Source organism: Phyllostomus discolor, chromosome 7, assembly GCF_004126475.2.
Source record: "Phyllostomus discolor isolate MPI-MPIP mPhyDis1 chromosome 7, mPhyDis1.pri.v3, whole genome shotgun sequence".
In the NCBI taxonomy this organism is placed as follows: Eukaryota; Metazoa; Chordata; class Mammalia; order Chiroptera; family Phyllostomidae; genus Phyllostomus; species Phyllostomus discolor.
In genome coordinates this window covers 67,597,877-67,612,351 of record NC_040909.2, presented here as the reverse complement: position 1 = coordinate 67,612,351, position 14,475 = coordinate 67,597,877, and the positions used below count along the sequence as shown (strand labels likewise).

At 40.1% G+C, this 14,475-nt stretch overlaps 1 protein-coding gene across 3 annotated transcripts in view; it reads right to left on the bottom strand.

The window, feature by feature from the left end:
- GXYLT2 (glucoside xylosyltransferase 2) overlaps positions 1 to 3,199 on the bottom strand; it is a 204,540-nt gene extending 201,341 nt beyond the window's left edge. For 2 of the 3 annotated variants that reach the window (XM_028518955.2, XM_036031007.1), the window contains exon 1: positions 2,739 to 3,199. In XM_028518955.2, the coding sequence (XP_028374756.1) occupies positions 2,739 to 3,013 (275 nt within the window). In that variant the 5' untranslated portion in view covers positions 3,014 to 3,199. The remainder of the gene's footprint in view (positions 1 to 2,738) is intronic. The other variant, XM_036031008.1, reaches the window with a different exon arrangement.
- Between the last annotated feature and the right edge of the window lie 11,276 nt (positions 3,200 to 14,475).

Genomic DNA, 14,475 nt, shown 5'->3' with positions numbered 1-14,475 from the left:
ACAAGTCCCTGGAAACTTCTCCAAAATTAAAACAAGATGTGGAAGAAAAGTGCTGTTTCCTGTGCTGATGTGGCAGATCTTCACTGACAGCATTACCCTGGGGGAGGCAAAGCAGTCTTGTCCATGGTTGGTTAGTCAGCAGGTGGTAAACTGTGTCACATCCAACGCCAAATTTCTGCTAAAGACTCCCCCAGGCCTGAGATATGAGACCCCTATAGACTTCATCTCTTCTGGATTCTAGCCATGTAAAGAGATTAAAGCATTCATTTACTGAAAATATGAGGCTTTCTTGTCCCTCCCTAAAATAAAATTCCTCCTAAACCACAAAAATTTAACCCAGGCAGGATTAGAAATGCAATAAAGGAGTCCATACAGAGATCTTTCCTGCTCCTTTACTGCTTCAGAATCTTCTGTATCCATTTTTGTCTAGGTAGTAAAAGAAACATTAATAAATCCCAGAAAATGTCAGCTTCTCCAGAGGGCACTAGACTTTTATGTTTATGCATTTGAGCTTGAGACTTCCTGTAACTCTTATTTTTCACTCTTCCCTTTTTAAATTCTGTTCTTTATTCCTATGATGTTGGCCACAATTTTCATGATAACCTAAGAGATAGGTTCAAAAGAAAAATGGCTTCCAGGGTTACTGCTGCTTAGGGAAATAGTCCTTCCCTAAATTATCCATTTAGATTCTGTTCATTATCTCTTCCTAGTCAGAGCCAGTTTCTTCAGATAGAGACAAGAAAATACTGCTCCAACATTCCCAACACCTTAAAGAATGAGACAGTTGCAAAATCTATGCTGTTTCTTTAGAAAAATCTCAGAAAATCATAAAATATAGGCAAAACTAGTACATGACATCAGCATATCATGTCTCACCTTGGGCCCTGGCTACTGCTGGGTCTTTATCTACCACATGTTATCTACGAACCTTGGACAAAACGCTAAACTTTGTGTGTTACTTTCCTCACTTGTAAGACGGCAATAATAGTGCTTACTTCACAGAGCCCACTCTCAAACTTTATTGTGCATTAGAAACAATGGGAGGGCTTGCTAAAACACAGATTACCGACCTCACTCCCATGGTTCTGATATAGTGGGTCCAGGATAACGCCAGAAAATCTACCTTTCTAAGAATGCCGTAGGTGACACTAGTGCTGTTGGTTAAAGGTCACACTTGTTGTTTAAAGACTTTGTGGCTTTATTTTTAGAGAGAGGGGAAGGGAGGGAGACATTGATGTAAGAGAGAAATATGGATGGGTCGCCTCTACTATGCTCCCCACCTGAGGACTGAACTGTAACCTGGGCATGTGTCCTGACCAGAAATAGAACTGGCAACCTTTCACTTTGCCAGATGGTGTCCAAGGCCACACTTTGAGAACCACTATCATAGGATTATGGCGGAGATGAAGTAGTTAATATACATAAACTGTTAACAATGACTATTTTTATGTACTGTTCTTAGCACTGTGACTGGTTAGCCATGTTAAACGGTGTCAGTTATTATCTTACAGGTTGTCCCATCAATTGCAAATCATAGTAAACTTGTAGTTGAACTGTAATCCATTATAAGAAATTTTAGGATACAGAAAGGAAAAACCCTACTAAACTCCTAACAGAAATATCCTTTTTAAAAAAGCATACACATTCATAAGGGGTTACAAGCGGTTCTAAATCCTTAAAAATGCTTCTGTAGATCACTGGGGGTTTTTTGCTCCCAAATTTGTCAGCACCCATCTGTACAGTTATTGAGACAGAAAAGCTGATAAAGCTACTTCTTGAGATTTCATTTCTTTTCTCTTAGTTACAGTAAAAGCACCAGAACATATTTAGTAATTATAGTCAAAAAAGAATTCTTTAACTCATTTCAAGTAATTAAGGAGCCCAGCAAACGTTGACCCTGCAAAGGCAATTAGAAACATCTACAGCTTGGAAAGGGAAGAGTAAACACTGAGGCTACAAGACAAGGGGTCGTTACAAAGCTCTCCACAACAAAGGAAATAAAGGCAATTCTTAACCTGGGGCCAAGCCAGCAACCCTAAAACCAAAGATAATGCTCTCTGATGAAAAACTGTGGCATGTTAAGCTTTTCTTAGACTTAGACAAAGAGAATATTAAACATATTGTCAAAGGTTAAGATGTTTTCTCTGTAGGACTCTGACTTGAGTCTTAACTAGAACGAGGCAGAAGGAAACCCCCACTGTATCCTTTCCGGCCACGCATCATTCGTTTCAAGGAAAAACTTTTAATAAACTTAGGTACAGTGCTGATTTCTTCTAAGCACAAAGTGATTCCGGGCTCAACTACAGGCAGCCAGTTTTTGGTAAACATAACTTTTTCAACTAAATTAGATCTACGAGTCTGGTAAAAATTCTCCAATGCAACATGAGAATTAAATAAAACATTCTTGTATCACGATGGCTCTTGAAAAATTAAACAAAGGGCACACGTTTACAAGAATGCAAAAATAAGCCTTGCTTCGACAGTTAAAGAAAATATGTAATATACAAACCACTTCCCCTGACACTTCTTTGGAAAATGTAGTACGTGATTATCAGCACTAGCCGTCAAGCGTCCACGAAGGTGGTTCTTCATTTCTAGCAGGTTAAGAAATAGAAATGGGCAGCTCTTGGGTGAGCTCGGACTCTGTCCCTCCAGCCCAAAGCCTCCCTAGGACTCGGCACCGGTGGAGGGGGTGAGACACGGGTTCCCAGGCGGGACTCTGGGATGCCACGACTCACCTCGCCAACTTTTCCAGGCTCGCTGCGTCCCGGCTGCCGGCTCGGGGGCGCGGATGCAGCGGCCGGCGCCTTTGAGCGCTTTGCCCCTCTAGGGTGAAGGTGCCTTCACTAAGGATGAACGCAGGGGCCTGAGGCTGGGGACGCTGTAGGGCAGACGCCAGATGCACAGGAGGCGCTGGGGGTTTCCTACGGCTAGTGCGCAGGGTCAGCAGCACGAGCAGCAGCGCTGACAGTGCGAGCAGAAGCAGCACAGCAGTCTTGCTGCGGAGCTTCATGGTGCGGCCTGGCAGTGGCAGCCCCGGGCCAGCGCGGCCCCTCTAGGCATCGCGGCGCTCTGGGCAGCGGCCCGCGGCAGCAGAGCCTAACGACCGCCTCCTCCGCCCGCCCGTCGAGGACAGAGGTTTCGGCCCCCGGACGTGGGCGACGACGACGGTGGAGGCGAGGCGGTGGGAGAGGAGGAGGCCCGAGCTGCGCTGAAGGAGGAGCGGCCAGAGCTTACCGTACTGTGTGGAGTAGCTGCTCGTCCGCCCATCCTCCAGCCTCCACTAGGTCCAGTTGCAGGTAGCACAGCCTCAAAACCTCTCACTTCCTCATTTGCTCACTCAAGTATTCTGCGTTCATTCACTCATTCATTCACACCCTCCCATCACGTTCCTTTCCCTTGTTTACTTCCTTATCACTCTCGTACACTTACCCTACCATTGCCACCCACTCTTCCATCTGATTCCCTAATTGTTCCATGCATTTTCCCTGTTTAGTTTTATCCATCTATCCAACCCCTCCTGTACCTATTCGTACAATCAGACAGCGAAATCTCTATCCTGTTTGCCCAGTGCCAGGCCTGATATTTGATGTATATCTGTTGGATAAAATTAATTTAGATCCATGTAGCCTAAATAATCTATAAAATGAATTTCAAAGTCTGGTTTTGAAATCTGACGTTGCTGCTTACTGGCTTGGTGATGCTGAACAAGTTGCACAATTTTCCTGAGCCGTAATTTCCATACATGCAAAATGGAATTACTATATTGCTCTCCACAGAGGCATTTTGTAGGCATTACATTTTTTTAAAATTTATTGTTGTTCAGTTATAGTTGTCCCACCTTTCTCCACATTGCTCATCCCAACCCTGCCCCCCGTCACTCCCACAGTCAATACACTCACATTGTTCATATCCATTAGTCCTCTAATTCTTGCTCCTTTGTTTGCCTCTTCACCTTCTTTTCCCCTTTATCCCCCTTCACCCTCCCCTCTGGTCATTGTCAGTTTGATCTTTATTTCCAAGTCTCTGGTTCTATTTTGCTCATTTGTTTGTTTTGTCGATTAGTTTCCACTTATAGGTGAGATCATATGGTATGTCTTTCACCACCTGGTTTATTTTACTTAGCATAATGATCTCCAGTTCCATCCATGCTGTCCAAAAGGGTAGGAGTTCTTTCCTTCTGTTGTGTAGTATTCCATTGTGTAAATGTACCACAGTTTTTATTTGTTTATTTATGTGGGTTTTTTAAATCATTTTTTTATTGTTGCTTCAATACAGTTGTCTCCATTTTCCCACCACCACTTTCCCCCACCCCACCCACTCCCACCTCCCACCTACCTCCCACCCTCAATCCTATCCCTTTTGGCTTTGTCCATGGGTCCTTTATACATGTTCCTTGATGACCCTTTCCCTTCTTTCCCCTGTTATGTCTCTCCCCCCTCCCCTCTGTTTACTATTAGTTTGGTTTTTTTATTTCAATGTGTCTGGTTATATTTTGCTTGCTTGTTTTGTTGATTAGGTTCCACTTATAGGTGAGATCATATGGTATTTGTCTTTCACCACCTGGATTACTTCACTTAGCATAATGCTCTCCAGTTCCATCCATGCTGTCCCAAAGGGTAGGAGTTCTTTCTTCTGCATGATATTCCATTGTGTAAATGTACCACAATTTTTTGATCCACTCATTTACTGATGGGCACCTAGGTTGCTTCCAGCAGTTGGCTACTGTAAATTGTACTGCTATGAACATTGGGATGCATAGGTTCTACTGAATTAGTGTTTCAGGTTCCTTAGGGTATAATCCCAGCAGTGGAATTGCCAGGTCAAAAGACAGTTCCATTTTTAGTTTTCTGAAGAAATTCCATACTGTCTCCTACAGTGGCTGCACTGGTCTGCATTCCCACCAACAGTGTACTAGGGTTCCCTTTTCTCCACAACCTCACCAGACATTAAATAAATAATGCATTCAAAGAAACTAGCACACTGCCTGGCTATAGGTGCCCAATAAAAGCTCTGTGGTAGTTAACACAATAAAATGTAGCTTATCATATATACATCTGAGATAGAGTAATAACTTCACAACTAAGTGTAGGAATGAATTCTTCTGACATTTGAACAGCCACAATCACCAGATCAAGGTTTCAGAATTTCTCAACCAATGTTGGGGCATCCCCAGTCACAAATCTGAAGCATTAATATGTGTTATGTTATTCATCATGAATCAGCCATCATTCTATTGACTCTCTTTTTAGCATGAGAACAGAACAAAGAACACCAGTTATACCTGTCTCTGAATTTCTACAGGATTCCATGTTGCCTTATAATCATCTAAAACGTCAATCAAATTTTGAATTATTCTCATATTAGCATTATAATTCTTTGAGAACTCATTATATTTAAAGTTCTAGGAATGAGAATATTTAAACACATGGAACCATAGCAGGGTATAAGCACAACAATACATTGGTCCTCTTATGAGGATGAGGTACTTTCCCAGGAAGCATTTGGAATTGTGGAAAGGATGTTTTGGACCGTCACAACAAATGGCATGTACTACTGGTATATGCTAAATCTTCTACAATGCTCCAGACATTTCAGCACAACAAAAAATTGTCCTGAGTCATATGCCAACATGGGTGTCCTGTTGAGAAACACTGGACTAAGGCCTTTTGTTTAGGCCTTGCAGGTTTACCATTATTATGTTGGTATGTGGCCCAGTGAGGCAAAAATTCCTGGATCTGTTTTGTCACTTTCCCTCTTCCTCAAGGTGACTTTTGCAACAAGGATAAAATAAGGCAAAGTAACCCTTGATTAGTAGCTGGGGTTTTGGTCTCAAACAAAAGTAGAACTTGGAACTAGGCTTAAGCAAACAGAAGACTGTTTTCTTAAACCCTGCTAAAGCAATAGGAAAAGCCTGATTTACCTCCTCCCCCTGAATCTAAACCCAAGTTTTGGATTATAGTGCTTTGATTGGTGGAAAAGTACATCTAATGTCATGGATAAAGGGTTCCAGAAACCATTATCTATGGCTCACATAATTTCTCACTTGGACGTCTTACATACCAAATGCTTATTTGTCCCCTTACCCCCAAAATCTATTTGTCCCCCTGAAATTTTGACATGTGTTGTCAAAAAGATAATCAGTTTCTTAAGCTGTAAGTTAACTATTGATAGGTACTGTCCTTGCTCTCTGTTTTCCTCACCTCCTGTATTAGTTATCTATTGTTGCATAACAAGTTATTTGTTATGCAAATAGATACCCAAAATAGATACCCAAAATTTGGTAACTTGAGGTTGCACATATACAATGTTATCATTTCTGTAGGTCAAGAATTCAGCACAAATTAGCCGGGTCACCCATTTCACAGATTCTCACAAGGCTGCAACCAAAGTGTTGGCCCAGGTGTGTGGTGTCATCTGAAGGCTACCCTGGGGGAGGAACCACCTCTAAGTTCATTCAGATGGTTGTTGGCAAGATCTGGTTTCTCTCAGATCGTTGGACTGAGAGTCTCTGTTGCTTGCTGGCTGTTGGCCAGAGGCTGGTGTCAGGTTCTCTGCCAGGTGTTGTTTCAATCAAAGTAGGCATACAAGAAGAGCCAAGGAGAGTGCCAACAAGGCTGAAGTAACACTTTTTTGTAACCTTTTTTTAGAATTGACATCCTATCACTTTGTTAGAAGAAGTCATTAAATCTAGCCCACCCTCAAGGGGAGAGAATTACAAAGGGGACTGAATCCCAGGAAGCAGGATTATTGGGAGCCATTTTTTAATTAATTAATTAACTTTTTATTTATATTGTTGTTCTCTTACGGTTGTCCCAATTCCCCACCTCGCTGTTGCACTCCCCTGTCCCACCCAGCCCTCACCTTCTCCCACTCCCCTCCCACAGTCAAATCCCCACCCTGCTGTCCATGTCCATAGGACATTCATACATGTTCTTTACCTAGGCCCTTCCCCTTCTTTCCTCCCTAAGTGCCCTCCCCGCTCCCCTCTAGTCATTCTCAGTTTGTTCCTTGTTTCCATGCCTCTGACTCTGTTTTGCTCATTTGTTTGTTTTGTTGACTAGGTTCCACTTATAGGTGAGATCATACGGTATTTGTGCCGCCCAGCTTATTTCACTTAGCATAATACTCTCCAGTTTCATCCATGCTATCTCTAAGGGTAGATATTCTTTCTTTCTTGCTGTGTAGTATTCCATTGTATAAATGAACCACAGTTTTTTTGATCCACTCATTTACTGATGGCACTTAGGCTGTTTTTAGTACTTGGCTATTGTAAATGGCACCACTATGAACATAGGGGTGCATAAGTTGTTTCAATTGGTGACTCAGGATTCTTAGGGTATATTCTCAGAAGTGGAATTGCTGGGTCAAAAGGAAGTTCCATTTTTAGTTTTTTAGGAAATTCCATACCGTTTTCTACAGTGGCTGCCCTAGTCTGCATTCCTACCAACATTGCACTAGGGTTCCCTTTTCTCCACAGCCTCACCAACACTTGCTTGTTGATTTGTTAATGACGGCCATTCTGACTTGCATGAGGTGGTATCTAATTGTGGTTTTAATCTGTAGCTCTCTGATATCTAGTGATGTTGAATACCCATTCATATGACCCATAAGCCCTCTGTAAGTCCTCCTTGAAGAGTCTGTTCAAGTCCTTTGCCCACTTTCAAATTGGATTGTCGTCCTGACATTGAGTTGTATGAGCTCATTATATATGTTGGAGATCAAACCCTTGTCCGAGATATCACTGTTAAATATTTTTTTCTATACGGTTGATTCCCTTTTCATTTTGATATGTTCTTTAGCCATGGAGAAGCTTTTTAATTTGATGTAGTCCCATTTGTTTATTCCTTCTTTTATTTCTTTAAAAGGCTGCCTCTTCTACCTTGCATATCCAAAGGATTATCAAGTTCTGTCAACTCCATGTCCAAAACATAATTGGCATCTATGCACTTCTCTCCCAAACTGTCAGCAGTGATTCCTTGACAAAGCCAAACCTTGCTCAATTCTAATGGCCTCATTTCCATTGTATTTTGTATAAATTTTACCCACTCCTACCTCTTCCCCTTACCACTCTGAGTTGTATGATGTGGCTGTTTTATGACCTAGAAATGACAGCAATTACCTTCTAATTGATCCCCTTGCTTCTTCCCATGCCTTCTTTTAACTCTTAAACTAGAATGATTTTTAAGAACATAAGTAATGATTTTATTTATTTATTTGTAGACAGAGAGGAAGGGAGGGAGAAAAAGAGGGAGAGAAAAATCAATGTGTGGTTACCTCTCAGACACCTCGTACAGGGGAACCTGGCCCACAACCCAGGCATTTGCCCCAACCAGGGAACTGAACCAGCAATTCTTTGTTTTACAAACTGGTGCTCAGTCCATGGAGCCACACCAGCCTGCATCCAGGACTTTTCAATGGTTCTTCATGGCTCTTTAAAACAAGTCTGAATTCCTTACCACAACCTCTAAATCCAGCATGATCTGGCCCTGACTACAGTTAAACTTGCATTCATCCTGGGGATTATTCCAGCTCCCCTGGCCTCTCATCAGGGCCTTTAACATTTATGGTTCTTGCTTGCTTGAGGGCCTTTGCACTTAAGGTTTCTTTTGCCTGAATCAAGGATCTGGAAGATACATTATGCTTTAGATCTCAGCTTAAAGCTCCCTATTTAAAAAGGTCTTTTCTAGCCACTCACGTTAAGTAGATATTGTTCCTCCTATTACTTTCTATTATTTGCCCATTTTGTTTCCTGTACAACACTTAACTGCAGATTGTGTGTGTATCTGTACACACAGATACATGTATAGCCATATACATTCATATATATTTGTATATATTTTTATTAGAATAACATAAATAACAAAGTATACAATTCCTCTTTAAAAATATATATCTTATTGATTATGCTATTACTGTTGTCTTCTCCCGTTTATTCCCCTCTGCCCTGTACACCCCCTTCCACCAGCATTCCCATACCTTAGTTCATGTCCATGGGTCATACATATAAGTTCTTTGGCTTCTCCATTTCCCATCCTGTTCTTAACTTCCCCTTGTCTATTTTGTACCTACCATTTATGCTTCTTATTCGCTGTATCTTTTCTCCCATTCTCCCCTGTCCCCCTCCCTACTGATAACCCTCCATGTGATCTCCATTTCTGTGATTCTGACCTTATTCTAGTTGTTTGTGCAGTTCGTTTTTCTTTTCTTTTTTTTTTTTTTTTTTGGTTTGGTTGTTGATAGTTGTGAATTTGTTGTCATTTTACTGTTCTTAGTTTTTGATCTTCTTCTTTTTCTTATATAAGTTCCTTTAACATTTCATATAATATGGGCTTGAGGATGATGAACTGCTTTAACCTTATCTAGGAAGTACTTTATCTGCTCTTCCATTCTAAAAGGTAGCTTTGCAGTAGAGTAATCTTGGATGAATGTCCTTGCATGACTTTGAATACTTCTTTCCAGTCCCTTCTTGCCTGAAAGCTTTCTTTTGAGAAATCAGCTGATAGTCTTATGGATCTCCTTGGTAGGTAACTGTCTCTTTTCTCTTGCTGCTTTTAAGAATCTCTCCTTATCTTTAATCTTAGGTAATGTAATTATGATGTGCCTTGGTATGTGCTTCTTTGGGTCCAACGTTTTAGGGACTCTCTGAGCTTCCTGGACTTCCTGGAAGTCTATTTCCTTTGCTAGATTAGGGAAGTTCTCCTTCATTATGTTTTCAAATAAGTTTTCAATTTCTTGCTCTTCTTCTTCTCTTTCTGGCACCCTTATAATTCAAATGTTGGAGCACTGAAAGTTGTCCCAGAGGTTCCTAAGCCTCTCCTCATTTTTTTTTTGAATTCTTGTTTTTTCATTTAGAATGGAAGGGCAGATAAAGTGCTTCCTAGATAAGGTCAAGTTAAAGGAGTTCATCATCATCAAGCCCTTATTGTACAAAATGGTAAAGGGACTTATCTAAGAAAAAGAAGATGATCAAAAATATGAACAATAAAATAACAAACTCACAACTATCAACAACTGAACCTAAAGAAAGAAAGAAAAAAACAAAAAAACAAATGCACTCTAAGGAAACAACTAGAATAGGAACAGAATCACAGAAATAAAGATCACATGGAGGTTTTTCAGTGGGTAAGGGGAGAATGGGTGGAACGGTACAGGGAATAAGAAGCATAAATGGTAGGTACAGGATAGACAGGGAGAGGGTAAGAATAGTATGGGAAATGGAGAAGGCAAAGAACTTATATGTATGACCCATGGACATGAACTAAGGTATGGGAATGATGGTGAGAGGGGGGTGCAGGGACGATGGAAATAAAAGGGAGAAGAAAATGGACAACTGCAATAGCATAATCAATAAAATAAAATTTTAAAAATATTAATTTTGCCTGCTTTTTGAAATGTCGCATGAATAGAACCATATAATATATACCTCCAGTGACAATTTTTTGTGAGATTAATTCATATTTTTCCATGTATCCATAGGTTTATTTATATGTTTGTTTATTTGTTGATTAGGTAGTATTCTGTTACATGACTCTACCATAGTTTATTATTTATTTGTTTATTTTACTGTGGAGGATAATCACACCATTTCTATCTATTTATGAATACACTGCTGCAAAATTTACTTTACAATATTTTTGCTAGAAATAAGTACATGTCCTTCTGGGTGTATGACCCAGAACAGAATTACTGGGTCATATGATCAGCATAAGTTTAGATGCTGTGAGTTTTTGAAAAGAGTTGTACCAATTTATACTCTCCCACCAGTAGCAGTATTTAAGTACTCCAGTTTATTCCACATCCTCACTGATGCTTGATCTTGTTTTAATTTAATTTTAGCCATTCTTCAGGGTGCATAGAGGTATCATGTTATATTTTTAATTCCAATTTCCCTTGAGCACCATTTATATATTTATTGACCATTTGGTTATCTTTTGTGTGTGTTAAGTGCTTCTTCAGGTCTTTTGACAATTTTGGGAGTAAAGTGTCTTTTTCTTATTGATTTGTGGAATTGTTTACATATTATGAATGTATGTCTTTTGTCAGATATACATTTTGTTAATAACTTCTCTCAAGCTGTAGCTTATCTCTTCACTCCCTTAATAATATCTTTTAATGAACATAGTCCTTAATTTAACAAAGTCCAACTTATCCATCTTTTATAGTTAGTATATTTGATGTTTTGTTTAAGAAAATTTTGCCTATCTCTTTCTTTGTCATGAAGAAATTATTTTATTTTCTTCTTAGTAGAGATTTATGTGATAATGGAAATTACTTATATCTGTACAATAAATATTGTAGTCACTAACCTCATGTGGCAATTAAACACTTAAAATGTATCTAATGACATGGGAATTGAATATTTAATTGTATTTAATTTAAATAGTAAAAAGAGGCCAATGGCTTGCTATATTAGATAGCACACTTTATTGTTTTAGTTTTCACATTTAGGTCTATAATCCATTGTGGATTATTTTTGTTTGTAAGGTATAAAGTGGAGGTCAGACTTTGTAGTTTTCTATGTGGATATTTAATTGACCCATTTGTTGAAAAAACTGTTTTTCCTGTAGTGAATTGGTGGTGCATATGCCATAAATCAGCTGGCCATTCTAACAGAAATAAAAAAATGACTTTGATGGAACCATTAGTAGACTGGATATGGCAGAGAAAAGAATCTCTGAGCTTGAGAATATATCAATAGAATGTTTTTAAACTGAGAAGGAGAAAAAAATGAAAAAAATAAAAAACATGCAGAATACCCAAGAAGCTTAGAACAACTACAAAAGATATAAAATACATGCACTGGGAATACCAAAAGGAGAAAAAGGAGGGGGGAAAGGAAGAAATGTTTGAATAATGATTGAGAATTTTCCAAATTAATGTCCAAAGAAAACCATAGACCCAGTTCAGAGAACACCAAGAGGGATAAATAAAAAACAAAAACAAACAAACCTATGCCAAGACATATCATATCAAACTGCAGAAAATCAAAGCTAAAGAAAAAATATCGAGAGTTTCTAGTCAAAGTGACAGAGTAGGTAAACACTGTGCTCACCTCCTCCCATGACCACATCAAAATTACAGAACAACAATAAAGAAAAAAACCACAAACATACATTTGTGCCCATGCTAAAGAAGAAAAAGAAGAGGCCATGATGAGACCAGTAGGAGAGGCAGAGATATGGTACCAGCAAGTCTACACCCAAGTGTGCCAATGAAAAATTTGGAGATCCACCCTGAGGAGCAAGGAGACTTAGCCCCATATCAGGCTCTCAGCCCCAGGCACTAGTGCCAGGAAGAGGAGTCCCCATAATTTCTGGCTTAAATACCAGGGGGGATTGCATCCGAGTGAAGTGGAGGGCTTCTAGAGTTCCAGGCATTCCTCCTGAGGGGTCCAAGCCCAGACTCGTTCCCTCACAATCGCATTTCCTCTGAGCTTGCAGGGGCAGCAGCTTGAAAAGAATTAGGGACATAGAGTGAGGAATTGAATTGACTAGCTTTAGGTTGAAGGCTAGAGGGGTTGGAGTGAGGACAGCTCTCTCAGGACAAAAGTGCTGGCAAGTGTTATTTTGAGTTTGTTGAGCCCCCTGCTTATTCAGCAGGCACAGGTGGGTGCCAAATCTTTCATCAGATTCCATGAATTTTACACATTCTTTAGTTTTATCTGTCTTACAGCCTTTGCCCTCCCAGCTTGGTGATTCCCTGACAGCTTCCCACTCAATTTGAATGCCCAGCCCCAGACACTTCCAGTAGCTTTTGACAGAAGCAGCCTTCCTTGGTTTATGCTGCAGTATTTTCTAAAGTCTTTTGAAGGTCCCACAAACCCCCCAAAAGCAGTGACTAGCCTCAGTGTGCCCTAAACCTCTTGCTAAGTGTCCTTGATTGCGGCAAAAGTGTCAAGTTTCTCCTTGCATTAGAACTCCCATCAGGCAACCCCAAGCCTGGCATAAGCTATAGCCAGTGTTGGCTTGGAACATAGTGGCCACAAGTTCAACACAAGTGGTGGTTTGCCTCAGTTCACATCATGGTGCCTACCAAAAGACAGAAAGCTCAGCACTACTGGTACTGGCGTTGGTTCATAGTATAGCCTCTCCCTAGCACCTCCATACACAATGACAGGCTTCAGACCAACAAGAGCCCCCCCAACAGGTTCACAAATGGCACCAGACACAGTTGGCACCAGAGTACCCTGCTAAGTGACTCCTGCACTGTAAGGTCAGCACTTATACAGCAACCCATCTGTTGTAATCATGACCAGCCTTCACAATCAAGCTACAGGCCAAGCCAACCCACTGAGGTGCCAGCTGCAATCAAGGCCAATTACAACAGGAGGGCAGACACAAGGGACACCCCTAGAACACCCAGATCTGGTGACAAAGGAGACTGTGCTATAGGCCCCACATGGTACCTTCTATATAAGGCCACTCTGTCAAGACTAGAAGACACAGCAGATCTATTTAGTACATAGAAACAAACACAGGGAGTCAGCAAAAGTAAGGAGACAAAGAAACACGTCCCAATGAAAGAATAAGGCAAAAGTCCAGAACTAAATGAAGGGGAGCCAAGCATTCTACTGGATACAGAGTTCAAAACACTGGTTATGAGGATGCTCAATTAATTTAGGAGAAGAATAGCTGAACTCAGTGAGAACTTCAACAAAGTGTTAGAAGCCATAAAAAAACCAGTCAGAAATAAAGAATACAATAACTGAAATGAAGAACACATTAGAGGGAATCAACAGCATATTAAATAAATTAGATTTAATCAGCAATCTGAAATACAAGAGAGCAGAAAATACCCAACTAAACAACAAAAAGAGAAAAGATTTTAAAAGTCAGGATCATTTAAAGGGACCTGTGGGACAACATCAAGTATGTCAACATTTGCATTATAAGGGTACTAGAAGCACAAGAGAGAGAGCAAAGAATTGAAAAACTTTTTAAAGAAAAAATGATGGAAAACTTCCCTAACCTGGTGAAGGAAATAGAAATACAAGTTGAGGAACCACAGAGTCCCAAACAAAATGAACATAAAGACACCCGCAAGAAGACACTTCATATTTAAAATGCCAAAGTTAAAGACAAAGAGAATCTTAAAAATAGAGAAAAACAGTTGGTTACCTACACAGAGCTCCCATAAGACTGTCAGTTGATTTTTCAACAGGAATTTTTCAGGTAAGAAGGTATTGGCATGAAATATTCAAAGTGATGAAAAGCAAAAACCTACAACCAAGAGTGCTCTACTCAGGAGGGCTGTCATTGAGAATCAAAGGAGAAATAGAGTTCCCCAGGGGGAAAAAACTCTAAAGGAATTCATCACCACTAAACAATATTACAACCAGTGTTAAATGTTGACAGGATTTATTTAAGTAGAAAATACCAACAATATGAGTAAGAAAATATAGGAGAGAAAAAATGTTCATTGGCAAAGCAAATGCTTAGTAAAAGCAGAGGATGAACCAAACAAATATAAAGG